This window comes from Etheostoma cragini, chromosome 1 (genome assembly GCF_013103735.1).
Source record: "Etheostoma cragini isolate CJK2018 chromosome 1, CSU_Ecrag_1.0, whole genome shotgun sequence".
Lineage (NCBI taxonomy): Eukaryota > Metazoa > Chordata > Actinopteri > Perciformes > Percidae > Etheostoma > Etheostoma cragini.
This window is the reverse complement of record NC_048407.1, coordinates 13,505,569-13,529,396: the sequence shown is the minus strand read 5'-3', so window position 1 is coordinate 13,529,396 and position 23,828 is coordinate 13,505,569. Positions and strand designations below refer to the sequence as shown.

The 23,828-nt window shown below is 41.8% G+C and overlaps 1 protein-coding gene across 2 annotated transcripts in view; it reads left to right on the top strand.

Moving 5' to 3' along the window:
• The window catches only part of LOC117947040 (protein TANC1-like), a 32,136-nt gene extending 8,308 nt beyond the window's left edge, over positions 1 to 23,828 (top strand). The window contains exons 6-28 of one of the 2 annotated variants that reach the window (XM_034875607.1): positions 388 to 669; positions 6,007 to 6,123; positions 6,284 to 6,574; positions 7,366 to 7,490; positions 9,062 to 9,293; positions 10,060 to 10,226; positions 12,280 to 12,588; positions 13,587 to 13,787; positions 14,000 to 14,103; positions 14,262 to 14,370; positions 14,756 to 14,878; positions 14,983 to 15,219; positions 15,439 to 15,648; positions 15,849 to 15,930; positions 17,295 to 17,428; positions 17,519 to 17,642; positions 18,246 to 18,421; positions 19,026 to 19,155; positions 19,714 to 19,743; positions 19,833 to 19,924; positions 20,055 to 20,201; positions 21,209 to 21,309; positions 21,470 to 23,828. In XM_034875607.1, coding sequence (XP_034731498.1) covers positions 388 to 669; positions 6,007 to 6,123; positions 6,284 to 6,574; positions 7,366 to 7,490; positions 9,062 to 9,293; positions 10,060 to 10,226; positions 12,280 to 12,588; positions 13,587 to 13,787; positions 14,000 to 14,103; positions 14,262 to 14,370; positions 14,756 to 14,878; positions 14,983 to 15,219; positions 15,439 to 15,648; positions 15,849 to 15,930; positions 17,295 to 17,428; positions 17,519 to 17,642; positions 18,246 to 18,421; positions 19,026 to 19,155; positions 19,714 to 19,743; positions 19,833 to 19,924; positions 20,055 to 20,201; positions 21,209 to 21,309; positions 21,470 to 22,841 — 4,895 coding nt within the window. In that variant the 3' untranslated portion in view covers positions 22,842 to 23,828. The remainder of the gene's footprint in view (positions 1 to 387; positions 670 to 6,006; positions 6,124 to 6,283; positions 6,575 to 7,365; positions 7,491 to 9,061; positions 9,294 to 10,059; positions 10,227 to 12,279; positions 12,589 to 13,586; positions 13,788 to 13,999; positions 14,104 to 14,261; positions 14,371 to 14,755; positions 14,879 to 14,982; positions 15,220 to 15,438; positions 15,649 to 15,848; positions 15,931 to 17,294; positions 17,429 to 17,518; positions 17,643 to 18,245; positions 18,422 to 19,025; positions 19,156 to 19,713; positions 19,744 to 19,832; positions 19,925 to 20,054; positions 20,202 to 21,208; positions 21,310 to 21,469) is intronic. The other variant, XM_034875600.1, reaches the window with a different exon arrangement.

The following is a 23,828-nucleotide window of genomic DNA, read 5'->3' as shown; positions in this document are numbered from 1 at the left end:
TCTACGTCGCCATGTGCCACTGCAGCCTCAAGGCTTTAGCTCCCTCCTGTCAAAACTGGGACACTGCTGTCTTTGTTGCTTATGGGTCTGATTCTCTTAAAATAGGACATTTTTCTCCCTTAATAGAGTTTGTATTTATAGTTAAATACAAAAGTGCAAAGGGCACATCAAGTACAGTAAAATGTTGTATTGTTGATTGATGAGTGCACGGCTGAGAAAACAGGTGTATTTTATTGTTGATTGAGTAAATATGATTTGTTGAAGTGGAAGGCAATGCTTAGTTTTTGATAAGAAAATGCAAGTAAGCAATTGCATGCCTTATGTTCATTAGAAGTATGAATTCTTTTTTTAGCTGCCTCCATTAACCCATATTTTCTTGCGGCTCAGCAACCAACACTAGTTCTTCTGAGAATGAAGAGCGCAGCGCCTCTAGTGAGGTCCTGACTAGGAATAAAGGCCCAGGGGGCGGTGCTGGTGTAATGGGCCATGCAAACGAGGGTCGCCATCCCGGGCCAACAAGGGACAATCTGACCACCCAACCAGATGAGGCCTTACCTAGAACTGACATCATGGAGCCCAGGACTCCACCAGCACCGAAAAGACCCCTCCCACAGCACCACCTACACAGCACTTCCTCTCTTGTGATGCCCCGTCCAAATTCTGTGGCAGGTCAGTTTATTTTCACTTTCTTGCTTAGAGTTTGATGAGAAAATCAATACCACTCTCATACCTGTTCATTCAATATGGAGCTGGAGCCAGCTGACCGTTAGCTTAGCTTAGCGTAAAGACTGGAAACAGGGAAACAGCTAGCCTGACTGGCTCTGTCCAAAGGGTACAAAATCTACCTAGCGTTAGCAGCACCTGTAAAGCTCACTAACGCGTTGTATTTCCTGGAGGTTGCCAGTCAACCAGCGGAGAGTCCAGGATGTTACTGCTCCCAGGCACAAAATAGTCCAACACATAACCTCCTGTAAAACCCCAGCATGTCGTCTTTACACTTCTATTTTTGTACTTTTTTGACATAATGTGTTAGTGAGCTAGTGAGTGAGTTGATAAAGCTTCAATTATTTTGTAGTTGAAGTAGGTTAATGAGAGTATGAATGTGACAGCTGTGACCCGGGTGAGAAAGATTGACTGAATGGCAGATTGATTGAATTGATGTATGACTTGACATTTACAAACTATTCATCAAATACAGAGAATTTGCAAGATGTCTGTGATGCAGAACCTAACTTCATCGCACCGTGTGTTGGTGCTCTACTTATCACTGATGCTGGATGCACACAGTGCATCCAGCATCACAGCAGTACCAGTTAAATGTCCAGGGAGGCCTCCAGTTGTCATAAAAATGTTCCCCTCCCTCTCTAGTCACGATCTTTGTGAGTGCACAAGGCTCTTTTTCTTTCCTTAGATGTCAGTTCATTTGTGTTGGGAGCAAAAGAAGAGATTCCCTAAGGAGTGGATTCACAGTAATGCCTGCCAGTTTCTTCTGTCAGCTGGTGCTTTCATTTAGGCACCCTTGATGAAATTCAGAATAAAGATGAAGCGAGCCACATAGCATTTTAGCCACTAGAATATGACAACTTGCACCTATTTATGAAATATGATATCATTAGTTCAGAGTAACGATGTAAATTATCGTATACGTTAGGAGACTAATATTCAAATTTAACTTTAATTGTTCCCAGATGGGAAATGTAGTTATAGCTGCAATATTTTTAAGGCAAAGAAAAACAGGCTGCAGATAAGAATATAATGAATGGAGCTTTTATAAACATATGCTCCAGTACACTAAATCTTAAGACTATCTTCGATGATGTATTATGTATAATGAAATTGTATGTTTTACATTAGATAGTGTATGCATAACAACAACATTAACAGCCGCAGAACAGGAACACAGAATGTGTTGATTACAAACTCAGCATATTCCATGTAAATATATCGAATTGCAGATGATGAGGTTTCATTTTTCAATTAGTCAATGCTTAATTTATAATCTAGAATAGATGGAGGCCCCATCACCTTATGTTCCTCACTGTCTGTTTTCATTAACAGCCTGATAATCAGAAGGGATCAAAGTAGCTCATGCTCTCAAAGTTTCCTGAGATAAATGCTGACTGTTGCAAGCACAGAAATACGAAAGGTAGTCCAAGGCAGTTTGATGAGGTAATAGCAGTTACATGCTTCATCAGGCCCTTAGTGGGTTGTGACTGGGGCCATATTGGAAGAAGCATTGTAGGCTACAGTATGATGACTGTTGGCAGAAAGCACCTGTTTTTAATTCGGCAACAAGTCAGTGGCTGAAGACGCATCAACTACAGATATGATGCTAGTGGTGTCCATGCTTTCAATATGTTTTCCTGGTATTCAAATTAGCGAGAGGCTTTCAAGGCTTAAGATGCAGCCTCTCAAAGGTCTTCATCATGTGACAGGTCAGTGCTGGCCTATAGGCACTGGAGAATCCTTTTTTAAATAATAATACTATGCAGGAATACTGACTTTTGAAAAACATGTCTATTCACTTTCTGCAGGAGAATATTAATACCAACCTTATATCTGTCCATTAAAAATGAGGCTACATCGAGCACACAGTTAGCTTAGCTTAGCTTAGCCGAATAACTGGAAACGGGGAAACAACTAGCCTGACTCTGTCCAAGGGTAACAGAATCCACATACCAGCACCTCCAAAGCTCACTAATTAACATGTTGTGTCTTGTTTGTTTAATCCATACAAAAGGGCAATTTGCTCTTGGACGGTGGCTTATGGGCTGTTTCCAGCCAAGAACTTGTCTGCCATGATGATGCCATGACACTTTGATTTTTGTATGTATTAAATTAACAATATATAACTTGTTCATTAGTGAGCTTTAGCGGTGCTGGTACGTGGAGCTGTATTCCTTTTGGACTGAGCCAGACTAGCTGTTTCCAGTCTTTGTGCTAAGCTAACTGGGTGCTAGCGGTAGCTTAATAATAACAACGTAATAATAATAAAACAATAGACAGACATAAGTGTGATATTGATGTTTTCATTTAACTCACAGTCAGAAAGCGAATAAACGCATTTCCCAAAATGTTAAACTATTCCTTTTATGGTTGAAAAGGTTGCGTGTAATCAGTTCTGGCTGGGTTGATCATAAGGGGCTGGTGCTATCAGCCATGCTGTGGGCTTTGGCCAGGACTGTAGAGTTGACCTTTAAAGTGTTAAATCATCAACAGGAGTTGGAGGGTAATCAACTACACTGTCATCAGCAATGAACATAGAGGCAGACAGGGAGTTGTGGTGGAAAGGGTCCCATCAGGCTGGACTGTCAAGGGTGGAGGGATGAGCTGTCCTAGTGTCTCTGTGTCAAACTGGCTGAAAACATGCTTGAACTCTTTCAATCTATCATTGGTCCACTCAGCCATTTGGCCTGGCTGTCTTTAGCTGGCAGGCTTTCTCATCCCACTCCACACCTCCTTCACACTGTTTTGCTGCAGACTGTTCTTCATCCCCTCACTGTGGATTTTCTTTCAATCCTCCATTCTCCACTTCAGCTCTTGCTTGACAAGTACGGTAATTTTTTTCACGTCCCGTCCTTAAAAACCTTGTCTGCTTGTTGAAAAGGACGTCACGTTTTCAGTGTTCCAGTGTTTATTATTTGCTCGTCCTTGATCTTTTTTCTTTTAATATAATTGCAGGGTTCACGCTGTAATTGTTTTGTCTTGCATCAGGTAGCCCCTCATTGTCCTCTGGGTGCTCCACAGTTCCAAAAGCCCTGTAAATTACAATATGGCCTCAGTAGCTTAACACTACACTTGCACTCTCCTGCTGCAGGGTGATGGACACACGCAGGGATGCTACAGAATATGAAAGAAAAGAAAAAAGGGTGAGGGAACTGTATGTGCCACAGTATTGTAAAAATCAAGTTTAGTGTGTTATTCTCTCTGTTCTAAATGAAAATGAAGGAGTAACAGTCCAGTATTACACTAGGCAGTAAACATGAATGTCATTTTAGAAAGCATAAACACATTATAGTATGTTGTGTGGCTGACGTGTGAGTGTGGAGTGATTTGGTGATTTGTCATGACGGAGGATGCTGAAGGACGTGGCTGGCCAGCATCTTCAGGCTCTGACCGTAATTGCTGTTTTAAAGCTGTAAAATCAGATATGTGTTGCAGCTCTCTCTGATGCTCTGAGAAGATTAATATTGACTGAATTTAACATACAGTATACGATTGTATATTTGTGAGGTCATCATCTGTCCAGGGCCTGCACTTGCTTGTCTACTGCCAGATTGACTGGTCTGTATACTGTATTTTACAGATGAGTGCAAAGGGCCTTTTTTATCCTACTCTGGAGGGATTAGTGGCAGCAGTAATGCCAGATTTTCAGATTTGACATATCATTTATTTTTAATGTTACAATGAATGAAGGAAATGAACCGGTCTGTGATTTCCCATTGATAAAACCTCTTATAATATTAATAGCTTTTCTATATAACTAATTTTTTTTATGCAGCATGGCTCTTTTTTTTAGTATTACTATATATGTTAGTACATGAATAAAAGCCAACCTAAATATTCAGAAAATCAATATCATACAACCAAATGAGCATAGACACTTCCTGGTGCAGTGAGTGTATGTCTAGATTGCCATGCCTAGAGTCATAAACAACTTGAATTAGATTAGATTAAATTATCCTTCATTAAGAGAGAGGACGAGAACTTGGAACAGCGACTAGACTAATACAGAGGTTCTTAACCTTTTTTCTGAGACAGATGAGCAGTTTAACCAAGAATGAAATGTTACTGGAGCCTTAATCTGTCGGTGCCTATGAATTAAACTACATCAAGGACAGAAAAATTGTAACATTCCTAAACACACAAACACACTATAGTCTCTGGAGTTTGATTGATAATAATTTTTGTTAGAAATCAATTCTATTTCCATCTCCATTACATCTCCCAGGTAAATCCTGGCAATGATTAAGTAAAGGCGAACCCTGCCAATACATCAACTAAAATGTTCAAAGTAAGACGTTACATCAGTTACCTATACTTTACTCGGTATATGAGAAATCTTCTAGGGGCTGTTTTTAGACTGTTCAAGTAATAGAGTACAGCCCTGATACATATAGAAATATGTTTGTAATATTTTGTCTATAACAGTTTATTTTTTCACAAAACATTAGAAACAGTTTACAATACAGGGCAATTTAATACAAGACCACCAGAAAAATGACAGTAGAGTGGAAACAACACCTCTCATTACAAATTACAAATTTGTAAGGCATTATAGGATTATTGTTGGATGGGTTGCATTTCAGTGCACAGGGCTGTCTGTTTTTTTGTCACTGTTTTGCTGCTTAATGATATGCGGTTGTTGGAGGAATTTGCTATTAACTTTAGCAGGAGACCAAATGTAAGAAGCAGCTGATGACACAAAGCCTATTTCATTATTCTCCACAGCAGCTTGGACTAAAGGCTCTGCCAAATGTCTTGAGAACTGCTGAAAGCAAGCCTGGCTGACCTTTAAACTCTGTAGTGTGAGTGGGTGGATGGATAGGAGAATGTGGGAGTAAAAACTCTTTTTGCTTCTTGCCTTTTGTATGAAATTTACTTTATTTCTCTTTATCATGTTGGTTTTTATGTGTCCTATTTGGTCTTTAGAAGCTTGTAATCCTGTGATTGAGAGCAGATTTTGGCATGACAGCCAGCGATGTGTTTCCAGTGATCATCACAAATTTGCTGTCCTGACAAATTAAAACATTTGGTCAATTCAGACTCGAGCTCGCTTGAGATTACAGGGCAATAGATGAGTTGTTTGCTTTTCTATTCCACTCTCTTCACTCCTCAGGGTCATTGAGAATTGAGTGCAAAAACTGTTGTCTCATGTCTCCATGGATACAATAATTGACTCAAGCAATGACTTTGACACTTGTGTAGTATGCTTGTATATCTTTGCACATTTCCTGCATCTCTCTCACACTCTCAATTCATTCCCCACCCGCTCTCTTTTTAAAGCAACCAGCTCCACTCGACTGGAGGATTTGAGTTATCTGGACAACCAAAGGGCTGCTGGACACAGGAGCTCCGTCCGCAAACACAACACAGCTGGACGCACAAATGATGACTCCAAAGGTATTTTGTGACTTACCCTCGGGGTCAGATCAGTGTGTAAATATAGCTTGGTGCAGAAACATCTGCAGACCTGTGTGGAACATGCACTCACTTCCCCTATGTCACCGCTTAAAATCACATTTCTTAAATAGCTTTGACTGTTTCCTCTCACTCCATCCAGGGAGATTAGTGGCATTCAAACAAGCTGACATCATGCTAAAACCGCTGCTGTTTGAAGTCCCCGGCATCACCGCAGAGACACCTTTTGTTGGCCGGGATTGGCTCTTCACACGTCTGGAGGAGGTCCTGAGAAAAACCAGCAGCTGTGAGGGCCGCGGTGCTGTCATTGTGGGTAACGCAGGATCCGGCAAGACTGCTATCATCTGGCGGTTGGTGACGCTCAGCTGTCATGGCATGCACACGCCACAGGGAGGTCCCAGCATCCCTCACAGCCCCAGCGCCTCGCCTAAATGTAATACTCCCATCTTCCTTCTGAGCAGTGTAATTTGTCTTTGTGTGTATCTCATACCATTAGTGAATGAACACAGAAGAACCCTATAAGTTGAATTGATACATTTTCCAGTATGTTCCAGTAATGTCAGATATTGGAGGAAAAGTCACTTTTTGTGAAGAGTTGGTAACTGGGTCACTCACTCTTCTTTCAAGTACTCCCCTGGGGTTTCTCTGCTGATTGCAGTTGTGTAAGGGGACTGCGATTGTTGTTGTTTTCTTATTGTGAGTGGCACTGGAACAAACACTCACACAACACATTTTGCACATTGCACAATAAATGCATGTTGCATACGTTGACATGCTGTTAATATTGTTTTCAACTTAAACGTGACACACTTAGAGTTATGAATAGGAATGACCAAAAAATACAGATCTCAGCCTTTTCCTAAAATAGTGTTAACAAAATGAAGGGAGCAATGCATTTTTTCACGTCATTGCTCTCTATGATATCTTTCTGTTGTCATTTTAATTTACATTTAACAGAGGCTGTAGCATGAGGTTTCCAGGAATCCAGACGTGTCCTTCTTCACTCTTTGAAACAAACACTGACATCTTATGTGGTTTTGCTTAATGCTATATAGTCTTGCTTACATATGCACTAATTAGCTACAACAGTTTAATTGTCATTCTACTTTCTGCGTTGCATTTCTGTGCTTATACCAGAGACTGTTACAGTAACAGTCTCAACAGACATGTAACAGTTATAAAGGCAGCTTTGCGTTTGTTATTGTTGCCTTGCACTCTGTTCAGGTGGGGATAAGCAGGGAAAAGCCACCTCAAAACCAGCTGATTCCCAGCCCAACCAGAGTGCTGTTGCAGGAACAAATGATAGTGCAGCACAGAGGAAGGAGGTTGTCAGATGCCTAGCTGCCAAGGTACCTCAAAACACACATGCACAGGTATAGGTTTGTATTTTAAAATGTGAGGACCTTCCATTTCATCTCTAACCTGAAAGCAGTAGTTTGGCATTTTGGTAAAAGCCTATTTGGTTTCATGTGGAGAGTCAGATGAGAGGATCAATACCCCTCTCATGTCTGTATCCTAAATATAAAGCTTAGGCCAGGAGATGGTCTGCTTAGCATAAAGACTGGAAACAGCTATCCAGCCTCTCTCAAAATCCGTATACCAACCCCTATACAAGTTCAGAAATTATAACGTTTTATCTTGTTTGTTTAATCTGTATAGTAACAATGGAATGTAACTCAAAATGTCCTTAATTTCTCAAAATTAAATAAAATAAAATAAACAATAAACACAATACAATGAACAAGATTGGTCCTCATAAAGATACAAGAGTACATACACACATATTTACACAACACACTTCTGTATGGTTCTTGTTATTTATGATGTTGCTGACTTACCTGCAGGTATAACATACAAAAGAAAGAAACTACATTGATGTTATAGCAGTGCTCCTTCATTTAGCTTCTTGTTGGAGATACTTTGAAAGCTTTGGATGTTTTTCCCGCTCCAAATTTTAAAGCACAGCGATCTAATTTAGTGTCAACAAAAGTGCTGTACAGTAGGGAGCTCTGATTGCTATAAATCTTCACAAAACACTGTAGAGGGATCAATTCAAAGAGATAAACACACATCAGGATTGTTACTGTTCTAAAGAGCTATGGCGCTGCAAATTTGTGACACAAAATTTGAATGTCATAGTTTTCTCCTCTCTTGTTGGGCACATGTAGAACATGCTGCTGACTGCATCACATAGATGACATGGAAGCTTCTATATTTACTAACTTGGCCTCAATAAGAGTTTCCATGGGAACTAGTCAGACTACTTGTGATGGTGAGGATGTTCGCTCAAAAGTAAATCATTGATAATGTTCTATGTGGACCACTGCTGAGCAAGACAAGGGCCTATCTAAGCCCTATCAGTGAATATTTTTTGAAATGCAATTTTTAATGCAAAAGTGCACTTACAGTTTACAGATAACTAATATATCCCAGCAAGACAGTAGCCAATTTTCTCAATGTTTTTGTATTTTATAGTTTTATGTTCAATATTCAGACATTCTGCAAGGTTTAACTCATGATATCAAAGCTTGAAGTCAATTTCATTTTTATAGCCCAATATCACAATTCACAAATTTGACTTAAGGGGAAATGCATAGCACAGTGTGTGACTGTCAGTCAATGAAAACTGACTGAAGTCTCAAAAGTATATGCAAAATGGTCAAAATACTGTAGCTTTTTAGATTTTTCTAAATTGCTTTCTCTTTTTTCATAGAGACTTCAGACCATGTCGTGTTTCTCACATTTTTTTAAATAAAAAATCATGCATAATGCACACTATTAAAATTTGAACCTATACATTTCCACCCGGGACATTAAAAGCTACACAGCTATAATTTAGACCAGCTTTTACTGTAAAATAAGCAGATACAGACAGCAGCTTTGCGTTTTCAGTGTTTCACCTGCCTCTTTCTTCTGTCAGGTGGTAGCCTTCCATTTCTGCCAGGCTGACAACACCTACACCTGCCTGGTACCAGAGTTTGTGCACAGTGTCGCCGCCCTGTTGGCCAGAGCGCCACAGCTCGCCCCATACAGGGAGCTGCTGGTACAAGAGCCTCACCTACAAAACACACTCAGCTTGCGATCCTGCGTTCAAGACCCCATTGCTGCCTTCCGAAAGGGCATCCTAGAGCCCGTAGCCAGCCTGCGCAAGGGTAATGAAGTCTACACACACACACACACACACACTCTTTAAGACAAATGTAATATTCAAGTTTAAATTCAGTTTTTTTTTTAATTTTTTTAAAAATACTATCAGTTTTAAAGTGGACAACTGTCTGCTTCCCTCACTTTGAAATTAGGGAGCCTACCGCTATCTCCTGTGTGAAATAGCCTATTAATGACTCCACGATGGGCCCATAGATTATTCCTTAGTTAAGTCAACGATTTGAAACAGTGTAGAGTGTGAACCAGATGTTAAGTCATTTCAATTTGGACATGAGTGTTATTTTTGCCCTGGTGAATCATCAGCATCACACCAGATTTCAAGGTCTCAAAATACTGTGGAGAGGTTGTGAATGTTACGGGAGTATTAGCCCCCCTTAGTTTCTCATGATACAGTCAGTTAACTGGATTGATGTGTTATTATGGCCAGGCCCTCCGCAGTCTGAGAAGAGGAGTGTTTTGTCTACTCCATCACTATTAAGCAGGATTGAAAAAAAATGGAGAGCCCTTGTGCCTGAGTGTATGAATCCTCCCAGGCTTGCAGGGATGCATTGACTGCGTAGATTATGTGAAACATGATGGATATATCCTGTTTCAAGCTAATAAACAACGATAGCCTCTGGTCCCTTTCAGCCGAATATAATCAATAATAGCAGTTGGTGCTTATCTCAACATATCCTGTGCTCTTTGCCAGGCAAATTTATTATATGTGGTCTTCTAATGTGCTTTTTTTTAAATATCTTTTGCTTTATTTAGAGCGCAGACTACCTGAAGAAGACTACATCATATTGGTCGACAGCCTTAATGAGGCAGAATTCCATAAACCAGACTATGGGGACACCATTGCCACTTTCATTACCAAAATAATCTCAAAATTTCCCATCTGGCTGAAGTTGGTGGTGACGGTCAGGACAGGCCTGGTGGTGAGTGAGATTATTAATATTACAGCATTACATTAATTTCTGTGTCAAAGGGTTGCTTTACCCAAATTATATCTAACATATGTTCTCACTTAAAGGAGAATTACGGTTGATTTCAACACGTAGCTCTGTTGTTTGTAAATGTGGAGTGCTGTCAGTAGCGAGAAAAACAAAAACAATCGGTGCTGTTTACACCGTGTTATCGTCCCGCTAGACTTAGCACCCAACAGGCGTAAACGGGGCAAGTTTTTAATGTGTTTTTAGACTGTAAACATGTCCAAAATGTCATTAAAAGTGCCTACCCATGTGAAATGATTCCTTACAAGTGAACACAGCAAATGTGACTGCAGTAGATGTGACAGAAATGCAAGAAAGTTGAGCTAATTCAGCTGTGTTTAGTTCACACACACAGAAAAAAGATTTTTTTAAAAATATGTAGGCTATCAATTTAATGATTAAATAAGGTAGTGTGTCCAAAGTATTACAGCACTTACTTTTAAAAAATGAGCATATGCTTATTTTTGAAAATATGATTATCTCTTTTTGGTGTTGTAGTTTGTAGACAGTCCTGAAGCCCTCCTTGCAGTAAAACAACTTTAAAATCTTGCCCGTTGGGTGCTAACGCTAGCATGAGGATAACAAGGTGTGGGCAGCACCGATTTGTTTTGATTTTTTCTCTCTACAGACAGCACTCCAAATTTCCAAACAACAGACCCACATGTTGACACTGACCGGAATTCTCCTTTAACTCTAGAGGTATGGTCTATGGGGAATGCATTTTAGGGGGCACAAAGGAATTTTGTTGTTGTAGTCCAGCTTTTGGAAAATTGTCAGCAAGCCAGACTGGGGGACCATATGCATAATTTTAATATATCCATAAGTGTACACCCCACCTCTTAATTAAATTCCATTCATCTCTCTTGTATCGGGATTCACTGTAGTCTTGAAGTGTTTGGAGGCTCCTCTTCTTTTTTTGCACCTTGTTTTTGCCCATCCAGCACCTAGCAGAGCCTTAATGCCAGGTGAGCACTGGGCACTTAATGGGATGTAGGAAGACATCTCAAAATCTGGGCAAATAGAACAGAGAGGTAGGTGAAGAGAGAAAATAGTTGTTGTTTTTTACTTTTAGTTTCCCTTTGCCTCCTCACATTATCCAAATCCTAGACATGCCCACACCATGTAGTTCAATGTTGTGCTTTTACTGCCATGGTATAGACTCTGTGGGTTTTTGCACAGTTGCTCTCTCTAGTCTGATATATTTTCTCAATCCGGTTGGTAATCCCACCAAACAGCAGGCACATCTGTCCACTGCGAAAGCCAAGCCTCAAAATGCTGCATGGATTATGCCTTGAATGGATGGTAATACTACTTGGAGTCTGCTGGGAGTCTGGAGCTTGACAGCCAGCCAGCTGGTTACATAATTTGATTAGTGTTTGGGAAATACACGAAATACATTTGGGATCATTTTTTTCATGATGCATGTGAAGTCAGCAAGCATTATGTACCAAAATTCAAAGATGAAGAGTACAGCTATCATTCAACCCTCCCAGTGTCCTGATTGGATCGCAATTCACTTTTTCCATTTTTAACAGTCATTTCACAAGAACTCTTGTATAACACCCTGGATATTTCACAAACAGTTAGGAAAGGGTTAAGTGGAGCACGGTCCACGACCACAACTCAATTACTTGTCGCTGAACCAAAATGTCATTCTTCGTTAATGAGGAAGTGAGCGGCAATAACATGGATTTTTTTTAAAATCAGTCATAGCTGGTTTTGGCCGGTGTTGAGCAGTTGAGGATAGCGAGAGAGAAGATGAAATGTGACTCTGAGAGATGCCTGTGAGCAATGTTGGAGCTTCAGTCATTGTCACACTATTTACTGTACTGTATCCCATGGCTCTGTGTGAGTCAGAGGCAAAAGCATCTGACAAATGGGTCCTGATTTTGGTGCTTTTAATTTGTCCTTAGCTAATGCGCCAAAGACATGCTATTCTGTATGGAATCTGTTTTTACCAACAAGCACCAATAATTAAAATTAATTTTCTTATCTGCAGGATATCACCACACTCCTTCCCTTCTCTGGCATCTCTCTGGACATCCTGCCAGACAGCAGTGATCTGGGAGCTGACCTCAGTGACTACATCCATCACCGGGTCAGCAGCAGCACCCAGGTTGCCGCTAACGTCACCACACCCACAGGCTCGGCCCCTGATCAGCTGCTCCTCAGCAAGTTCAGCAGCCACCTGTCAACACGGAGCAACGGCTCCATCCTCTACCTTCAGCTGACCCTGGATCTGTTTCACAAGGGGCACCTGGCTCTGAAAGGTGGAAACTACCTGGTGGTGCCTGTGTCCCTGTCAGAGGTCAGACATGTAAAACGTTGATTCCCAACAAGAAAGTGGTATTTGTTCCCAAATGGTGCAGTTGCCAGAGATGCGTAGAAAGATTGTTGATGAGCTCAGGGAATTTGAAAATACAGAAATTATACTTTGATTAGAGAAAAAAAACTGAAGACACCTACACCTGAAGACCATATGTTGCAATTGAGAGTGGGGGGAGGGGAAGCAAGCAGACCAGTTTAAACAGTTAACTTAAATTAATGGATTAATTGTTGACAAAAAACATTGGGATCCACAGATGTGAAGTAATGAGTGTTGTCGGTTTACTTATTATATAAACTACAGTGTTTAATCCTTAATGGCAAAAAAGACACATTTTACTCGTGACTGCATTTTCTGGACCCACCCTCCTCCTCTTCCTCCTCATCTGGTCAAGTTCACAGTCACACTTAACACTTGTCATCCCGGTGAGTCGTCTGGTGTGAATGGCATCTTCGCCTGAAGTGGAGCAATTAATATCCGTAATATCCCCACACAAGGTACACAGGCGACAGCCATTGTTCAGACATGTTCTTTCCCAAAAAACGAGAAAAATTTGTACTTTCATGCTAGACACATCAATAAAAGATTAGAAAAAAATGACTGGATCAAAGGCTTTATACAAAGTGCCAAAAATAGTCCACAGTGACTAAAGTAAATGACAGACGCATTTTAATTATTGCATAATCATCATTGCAAAATAGGACAACAGATGACAAAGTGTTATTATACACACAACGGCCAAGAAATGTGATGATGTAATGATTTGATAATGGATGTGGAAAACAACGCATAAAAGTGTGCTAAAGATGCGTGAGCCCAGGTAGTGGGCAGTGTAGATTATTTAGTAGAATTAACTATTAAAACTAGTTTCAAAGATGAACCCAAAACAGCTTCTATTATTCCCTGGTTTCCTTTAGTCCAGAAAATGCAAGACATGTCCGCTCACACAAAACATCGCTAACCTTATGAATATCTTTTAGGTGTACCTGCTGATGTGTCACGCGAGCTTTCCGGATAAAGAGGTCTTGGAACGGGTACTTCCGGTGCTAAATGTGGCACTGGCGTCTCTGCACCCACTGACTGATGAACAAATGTTCAGGGCGCTGAACGCAGGCAGTGTGAAGGGGGAGCTGGAGTGGAAGGACTTTCAACTGAGATTAGACAGCCTGGCTGGATTTATGGTAAGACTTGATATCACTGCATGGAAGGGTACATAATGATTCAAGCTTTTGTTTTAGAGATTTTTATATTGTGTTTGTAGGCGGTTTTCATTTACATGAAAAGCACGTGTGTGTGTGTTGGGGGGGGGGGGGGGGGGGGGGGGGGGGGGTGATCATGTCAATTGATTGTACCTTTAGATGGAAGACATCTTCTGTATTGTTTGTGTGTGTAGGTGAGACGTAGGGATGGCACCCGGATGTTGTGTCACCCCTCCTTCAGAGAGTGGCTGGTTTGGAGAGCAGATGGAGAGAGCAGTGACTTTCTCTGTGAACCTAGGTGAGATTAAAAGTCAAAGGTCATGCAGCAGGAAATTATTAAGATGCATACAATAAATTAGTTGTGTATACACCAAGAAAAAAAAAATCTCTTGTCAATAAAGGAGTGTAGAACGTAGGCCATTTCTGATTTAATAAGTAATATACACATGGTTACAGGAGTGGCCACGCTCTCCTGGCCTTCATGTTCTCCAGACAGGAGGGCAAACTGAACCGGCAGCAGACAATGGAGCTGGGACACCACATCCTCAAAGCTCACATATTCAAGGTAACAGAAACCTGGATTACTGCGGATATGTACTATGAATATGCATTTAACTTGTTTATTACTAGAACTGATTGTACCACATCCCTTCTGAATTGCCTCGTTAACCAAAAGATTCACGTAGACAAGTGTATTATTGCAAAGAAACACACAAAGAAGCACGCAAACAAGAATGAATCCCCTGTGCTTACCATCAATCAACCACATTAGCTCGGCTCATGGTACAGTGAATATTGTACTGTTTGCACACAAGGCTTCTACGCTGTACATACCACTTTACTCCTGGGACACAATTCAGATTCTGCGTCACAGATCACATCTGAGCAAACTTAACTCTCTCTTTCTTGGTTGCTCTCCATCTTTCTGTGTCTCTATGACACGCTCACAGGGTCTGAGTAAGAAGACAGGTGTGTCCTCCAGCGTTCTTCAGGCGATGTGGGTGAACTGCAGTACAGACAGTCTGTCCGCTGCGCTGGCCTCCCTGAGGAACCTATATACACCTAACATCAAGGTGACATACATCTGCTCTACATTTAAAAAAAGTACTCATACACCCAAATGCATCTTACATACCTACAGAGATACTGTAGACTATTCGTGTTTTTCATCCTGCAGGTAAGTCGTCTGTTAATGCTAGGTGGCGCTAGCGTGACCTGGTGTACAGAGGTGGTTGGACATGCCCCAATTCTGGCTGTCCACGCCCACCTGGGGCATGGGGAGATGGTAGCTCTGCTGCTTGAAATGGGCGCGCCAGTAGATGGGACTACTGACAGTGGCATGACACCCCTCTGTCTCGCCGTTGCTGCAGGACACGTCGACATAGTCAGCCTGCTCTGCAAAAAAGGGGCCAAGGTCAGTGTCACTTCTGTGCAAAGAGGAAGAGAGACAATTACGGGATTAGAGTGTGTGACCACCATCATTACCATGGATAAATGTGATTTCAATCCTGGTTTTACATTCACCACAGTCATAGGATCTATTCTGAGAGACAGATGACATGAACAGGCCTGATCTAGGCCAGCCTATTAAAGGAAACCTGTTGTAAGTCACCTGTGTACCCCTTTCCGCCAGGTGGGCCTTGCTGATAAGACCAACCAGTGTGCGCTGGTCCATGCTGCGCTGAAGGGCCATGCAGAAATCATCAACATCTTGCTGGGCCAGGATTGGGGAGCAGATATCGCCACTGACCCACAGCAGCACTACACCAATGAAACTGTGACTGGGAAAACACAGGCAGCCCAGCAGGCGATTACAGCCGCAGCTAGTGTGGGACACACACAGGTGCGTTTCAGGTGCTCCTGACAACACACTCTGCTGAAATTCCTTGTTTCATGTAGAGCATGGTGCCCATCCTTACTTGACGTAGAGGATATACAGTATTAGTTACCGTTTGCTTTGATCAAGGTCTGTAAGTGTTTTGGTTTTCTTTCTGCAGAGCAAGCCAGCAATACAGAGAACTGTAAAATTGTATTTTCCTGCAGGTGGTGAAGAGCTTTCTGGACTTGAAAGATGAACAGCTGGCAGTGCAGATGGATGCTCACGACTCTCTCTGGGGAGAAACGGGTGCATTTCTCCTATCAGTCAGAAACATTTAGCTTTCTCTCCTCTTTCTGTCTATCAGTGTGGATCTAGAGTCATGCTCAATGGCTTAAATGTTGCATTTTTAGGCACTTTTTTAGCATTCTGTGCAATGAATAAATATTAAACAGCTAACTTCCCTGTATGTGGATGCACAGGAAATAGAGCTGCACGACTACTAGATACTCACTCACTGGTCTCAGTATTATGATTTTAGGATGTTCTGGTTGATATCAAAAAAACGATTCAATTGTAAATAGTTTTTTTTTTTTTTTGGCAGAAACGGAGCATCAAATTTATCACACAGAACATCTCATCCAGCCACATTTGTAGCATCTAAAAAGCAGCTTTTATTCAATTGTAATACTTTTACCTCTATCCCTGATGTGATAGTGCAGCCTGCAGAATTCTGTTAGGTTCATGTCTGATGAGCCTGTATCTCTGCCTACAGCACCATTAGAGTATAATTCTATTACACAGTCCCCTCCAGTGCTGAGATAGAAAAAGTTAGAGCACGAAATAGCCTCTGAAACATTCACCTTTGCATGTACAGTACTTGGGAGTTGTTGTAGGTTTTGTTTAATGTAAGAATCATTGGATCACAGTCCATTTGCACAGATAAAATGATCAGGCAAGGATACAAGTCTGATAATATAACCATGGATTTGTACTTCTTTGGGAATTACAATTGCCCAACACATATGTGTATAGAGTCTATTATATCTTATATATTTGAATTCTTTTCTTAAAAATAAAAATAATTTCTGCTGGTTCAATTTGCACAGTTAAAGCAGCAGCTTGCACAAAGTCACCTTTAACAAAGACCAACAAAGTCATTTTGGTATTTTCTTTGTCTTACAATATATACAACAATAACTTATTTTTAAAGGCAGTAATTTAGAATTGATTTGTTCACTGACGCATGAGGTCACATGAAACATGATGTCATTTATCAAGGGTACTCGGAGGTTAGAGAATGGCATTAATAGCTTGCCTCTTTCCCCAGCTCCTCGCAAACTAAAAAAATGCCCATCGTTTATCAAAATAACGCTGGCTGCTTAAGGAGGGTGCATGTTACTTAGTATGTAGAGTTATGGTTGGAAACGGTGTTTCTTTTGTTTATGCTCTTGCTTAAGAGGAAGAACAAGATGGAGAAAATGCAGCTGTCTTTGATTGATTGACTTGTCAGATGTCTAGATGTGTATTATAACAGAAAATATAACACCTGTGTTGGAATCAAATAGATTATAGAAATAACCAAACTTGTTTGTCTCTGTCCCTCCTAAATGTATCAATTACATATTCATCTCCGCCTCGTCGTCTCATCTCTATGCCGACCCCTCTGTCAGTGCTGAGCGCGGCAGCAGGAAGAGGGAGGATGGAGGTGTGTGCGTTTCTCCTGGAGCGGGGGGCAGGGCTGGAGATACCCAACCGCAGGGGGATGGTCCCGCTGCTTAGTGCCACCAAACATGGACACACACAGGTGAGGAGAAGTCTGGTCACTGGCAGAGCGTTTTCTTCATTTAACCAGTCCTGTCCTGTTTTTTCATAATTCTTGTCCTTCCTTCTCCAGATTGTAGAGTTGCTGCTAAAGCAAGGTGCAGATATTAATGTCACAGAAAAGCAGGGTCGCACTGCCCTGATGCTGGCTGCCTCTGAGGGCCACATGAGCACCGTTGAACTCCTGCTGTCAAAGGGTGAGACTCCTCAAACTTTTCAAGCTAATATCTTAAAGTGCTCATATTATATCATTTTCAGGTTCATAATTGTAGTTAGAGGTTGTACCATAATACGGTTACATAGTTTCAATTTAAAAAAACAGCATATTTTTGTTGTACTGCACATTGCTGCAGCTCCTCTTTTTACCCTGTGTGTTGAGCTGTCTATTTTAACTAGAGTGAGACATCACACTTCTATTCCATCTTGGACGGGAGTCACACATGTGCAGTTGCTAGGTTAGGGCTACTAGCCAGTCAGAAGCAGAGTATGAGGGCGTGCCATGCTAGGAGCTAGGTGAGCATAAAACATACTACAAATTGACGCACGTTTATCACGGAAGTAAAGGCTGGACTACAATAGAGCTGTTTGGAGCGGTTTGTGACCAGTGTTTTCTGTTGGAGACTGTAAGTCCCTTTGGAGTGGACTTTGTGCTTTTTCACTTTGTAAACCTACAACATGCACAATATATATATATATATATATATATATAAACACACAAGGGGGAAAAAGCATAATATGAGCTCTTTAATATGTTTGGTACCTGAACTGCAGAACAACATTTGCTTTGTTTGTGGTCCCAGGTGTCTCTCTGTCCTCTGCCGATCAGGATGGACTGACTGCACTTAGCTGGGCCTGTCTGAAGGGCCAGAAAGATGCAGTGCAGCTTCTGGCGGAGGCAGGCGCAGACCTGAACCATCCGGACAGACAGGGACGGACTCCTCTTGACCTCGCTGCCCTTAACGGGGATGCAGATACAGTGGGTTTTATGCGGTTGTTAAGATGGTATTATGTAGATAATGGATTTTTTTGTAGTGGTCTGTCTTTATTTGAAACAGTTTTATTTGCATTTACTTGTGAATATTCCTTACCCAAAAGATGAGTTTTCTTTTCTCACTGCGTTTGGGTTGCAGTTTAAAGATCTTGGTGGGGAAGTTGCAAAATATAATAACAACCAAATGCAAATATAAAATACATAATCATCCACACTAGCATCAACAGAGCTATTTTAGACAAATTAACTAAATCGTAATTATTAAAATCACAATAATCATTTCCCCCGCAACACAGGACGTACATTTCCAATCACAGTTCATGTGGAGTAAAAAAGCATTTTGACTCTCATTCACCTAACCTATTAATCAGCAGGAGAATAATCAAAACTATCTGAGGCTCAAAAACTTTCCAAAAACATCAGGATATAAAGGGGCAGACCGCTCTGTTGCTAATGTCAGCTAATGCAAAAAGACATACTGTGTGTAATCAACCAAATTATAGAAATATCTAACACTCATTTATCATTGCTAGAATCTTAAATTGAAACATAAAAATAAAAAGGTTGTTTTTATTCTATGCACATCCAGGTGCATTGTCTGGTGGAAAACGGAGCGGTGCTGGAGAGAGCCGACAACAGTACCAGAGGTTCAGATCGGACGCCTGGCTGCCAGAATCCCACCCTGGTGACTTCAGTGCTTAAGAAAGGATCTAAGATGGGTATAACCACCGTACTTACCATAACGGCCCTGTAGTAAATCCCCCCCTCTAGGGGTGCAACTAACGATTATTTTCTTTGTTGATTATTCTGTTGATTATTTTTTATAGATGAATTGTTTGAAAGTTAGGTCTACGAAATGTCAGAAATGGTGAAAAATATCAATCAGTGTTTCCCAAATTCAAAGAGAACATCCTCAAATGTCTTGTTTTGTCCACAACTCAAAGATATTCAGTTTAATCTCATAGAAGAGTGAAGAAACCAGATTTAGGAAGTTTAAGAATTTAGATTATTTGTAACTACTCTCTGGCAAAATTCGCTACTCAGGAGTGTATTCCTTTTTGTATCTTACTTACTACTTGTATCAACCGATCAATAAAGACTTAGATAGATTTGTATTAAGTGCTATATTTTAGCACCTGCATGCTCTGCATTTATATCACTTTATATTTCCATGCAGTATTGTGTTACTCTAAATTCTGCAGCAGCTGCAGTTTTACATCCACTTCTCCAACTCTCTTCCCCTCTCTCTTTCTCTATCCTTGGTTGCTCTTCGACAGGCTACAAAACGGCTCCACACGATCGATCAGGTACATGATTTATGCGAGACACAAAGTAAAAGAGACAAGACCAGACAGATAATCAAAAGATAAATATACTGTATGTACCACTCCGACAGGTCATGCTACGTGGGCTATGGCTTCTTCCAAACCAGACATTCTCCTCATCCTGCTGCAGAAGCTCATGGAGGAAGGGAACATGCTTTACAAGGTATGGTGTGATGAATGTTAGAGGAGGTGTGTGGCAAACTTTTTTTGACTTCAAACAAAGTGTTTTGTGGAAATTGTTTTCCATTATCCTCAGTCTGTTTTTACGTCCCCTCTTCCTGTGTATTTCTCAGAAGGGACGGATGAAGGAAGCAGGCCAGCGTTATCAGTATGCCCTGAGGAAACTACCTCGTGAGGGGCAAGGAGAGGAGCTGAAAGGCCTCAAAGATCTGCGGGTCTCCCTCTTTCTAAACCTTTCCCGCTGTCGCAGGAAAACCAACGTAAGGCCCACAGCTGTAACAAACCGCTCACGCACTATTTAACACAGGCAGGTTTATTAGACGCTAAGGGGATGGCAAGAGGCTGGCGAGGCAAGGTAGATGCTTAAGATATATAATTTATCTGTATCAACATAAAAAGATCATGTCAGCAGTGGTACAGCTCCCTGTAAAAATACCTCTGCTTTTCAGATCTGATTTCAAGTCCCCCTGGTAAACAGAATGTACGTGTAAGACCTGGAAGCAGGTGCTGACATAATGAATAACTGTGCTGTTAGTGTAGAGATAGATGCGTGTGTGTGTGAGCCGCAGCCAGGTTTGGAACCCACCCCGGTGATGACAGACGTCCTAACAGACTGTGTAAAAATGCCATCCTTAGGGTCACTGTGGCCGATGAATAATGGAGCAGATAATGTGATGTGATAAGGTCACACTCTGGCAGGCCGAGCGTACTCTCTTTCTCTGTGTCTCAACAGGAGGTTATTTACAGTGGACGTGCGAGTGGGCTGGCTAAATCCACATATAATATCAGAATGCATTCAGTAAGGGCCAGCAGAGAGACTACATGATACCATCATTAAACATTGAACAGCACATCATCACAATCTCACATTCAAGGCTGCCATTTTGACCTCCCTCTCAAGGGCAGAATCACAATGTGTTTGTGTCATTAAATATTCACCTAAGAGTGATGATGAGAGCAGTAAAAACAAGCCGCTCTCTGTCTGTTTCTCTCCCTCGCTTTCTGTTCCTGGTCAATAAAAATGATTGCACCGTGACTTCGGTTTCATTAAACAGGATTCGATTTTCAGATCCGCGTAATGAACCGGCAAACAAAAACACTATTTTTATTGGAATGGCCTCTGAATATTTCTGCTAAACAAACACTTTCCGGTCTAGCTACTTATACACACAGCTGGTCATACAGTGGGTTTGTTTGTCATCTGTGCTGTGTCTAATATTTAAAATTGTAATTCAAATACTAAATGCACTTGTCTATCTGAAAACAGGATTTTGGCATAGCTGAGGAGTTTGCAACAAAAGCCCTGGAACTAAAACCCAGGTCTTATGAAGCATATTATGCCAGAGCACGTGCCAAGAGGAGTAGCAGGTACAGCCATATAAGCCAAGTATACGATTTCAAAGCTGTATCATGTTTGCTCAATTTAATTCTTGCGCGAAACAGCAATTCACTGAGATGGTACGTCAATTTGACACTGTAAATTAAGTATTTTTAACGTTCCTTTGTTCTTTTTCTCTGTCCTCCCCAGACAGTTTGCTGCAGCGCTGGCAGACCTCCACGAAGCAGCACGACTCTCCCCGTCCAACCGGGAGATCCGGCGTCTGCTGGTAAGGGTAGAGGAGGAATGCAAACATCATCAGAAGGCATCCATCAACAACATGGCACAGGGTTACAACAGGGACCCACACACCCACCACCATCACACCCCAGAGGAGGAGATCGACATCTATTCACAGGGAAGTCTAGAGAGGCAAGTCCCCGCAGAGCTCACGGATGCAGAGAAGGAGGAAGAGAAGGAGGAAGGTGAGGAGGCGAGTCTGCAGTGTGGGAAAAGTCCAGAATTTTGGCCTCTGAATCCGTACGCTTCAAACAGGACCCTCCCTGGAGGTTTGGCCTTTGGTCCAACAGATCAGTCGCCATGTTTCCCACAGGAGGAATATGTGCAGAACCAACTGTTTGTGGACTTGCCCGAGCCCGTTCCTGTGATCAACAGGCAGAGCCAGAACCAGGGACTCAGCAGGACTCATCACCAGTGCCACTCCCTCCAGTCAGGGGGCAGAGTTGGGGGCAGGCCTCTCTCTCTGTGTGGCCCCTCCAGTCCTCTGCCAGGAAGACACATCTCCACCTCCTTAAGGCCTGCGCCGGTGCTGGGTATTGACATCGGCCATGGATTAGCCAACGAACACCCTGGACACAGCCCTACTGAGCTCTATCACCCCATGTCCCCTAACAGCTCCTCCCCACCTGGGCCTCTCCAGATGTACCAGCCCCGACCCTCCAGCTTCTCCCGGGGCTCTGAGAGACTCTCCACCCACGCTGGGGCTCTGGATGGCTTGGCTCTTGCTCTAGGGTCTGGTATGGAGGTTAGGAGGGAGGGTGGTGGAGGAGGAGGTACAGCAGGCTCTAGGGGCTCCAGCTCCAGTCAGGCCTCCAGCGGGAACCTGTCAGACGGCGGCAGGCAGCAGGTGCCGGACACCCCGTGCCCCATCAAGAGCAGCGGTAGCTTCAAGTCAAAACCAGAGCTAAAGCCGCGACCCTTCATGGGAGTAATGGACAAATCAGTACGAGTCCAGGGCCAGCAGACCTCTGGCTTGAGCCGACAGGGACAGGGAGGAGGGCTGGAGAGTTTCAGTATGTCAGTAATGGAGTTTCAAGGGTTAAACAATGAATTCAAATGCTCGTCATTCCAGGAGCAGCTTGCTGTAAGTCAGGCCAACAGTCAGCAGCAGGGTCGAGAGTTTGGAGAGCGGCTCCACCAGCGAGAGGCTAGAGCCAACGCGTCCTCCCAGCTACGCTTCCCCGATGGGAGGCACAGACAGGCGAGTCTAACGAGAGACAACCCGACTCTGCATATGGCTCCCATCAAGCCCAAGCGCTCATTTATAGAGTCCAACGTGTGAATATGCTTTATCAAAGCACAGACACAGGCTGTTTTCAATAAACTATGTCCCACATAAGGTAGCAAGGGAGACTGGTTTGAGAACAGCTCCCTTCCCTGAGCCTGTTTTGTAGAGTTATGCTGCTGCACTGCATTTACAATCTAGAACCAGTGTTCAACTCAGGCTACTATGCTTTTGCTTACATGTCTACAGCTACACTAGTGTATTGAAGAGAACCAGACATACCTTAAGTAGGGATTTCAAAAAATAAGTAGAATATTGTCTCAACTTTTAATTCATTACAAATATAGAAATCAGAGAAAGCTTTGTGCACAGATTTAAAAAAAAAACTCATGCTATTAGTTGCTGGATATGACCACTTCTATTGTCAAATGTCTTTTAAAAAACATTTATATTTGTACGGTGTACAATATTTGCAGATTATATATTTCCCTGTAAGTGGTTATCTGTCAGCATTACAGGCTTCAAAAGACATGACATTTGTGTGCTTGAGATTCTTTTTCTTGGTACAATATGATTAAAAAAACGGTACATGACATTGTGGGTAAACTTCTTATCAATTATCATAATCTAATATTGAATTGATTGCTTCAATACTTACAGTATATGCTATTTATTTTTGCATAGCAGAGAACATGAAATGTTTATTGGTTTATTTGTAGAGAGAGAGAGAGAGAGAGAGAGCATTTACACGAGCAGCAGTTTAGGATAGAAAATCTTAAGAGACTTTGTACATTGCTGTATTTCCATAGTTGTCATATACCTTTTTCAGAGTCATACTACAGATTACAGAATGTTGCCACATTATTATTGTGGTATAATAAAAATATTAATGGGTACCGCATTTCTACATCTACTTCTTTCACTGTATAATTCATAAAATGTTGCCTAAGCTGTGTTGGATGGATAAAATGATTCACGGTACAACCTAACGTAACTGACATTTAACCACATTTATTCACTCAGAATAAAGTACTTGTATAAAAA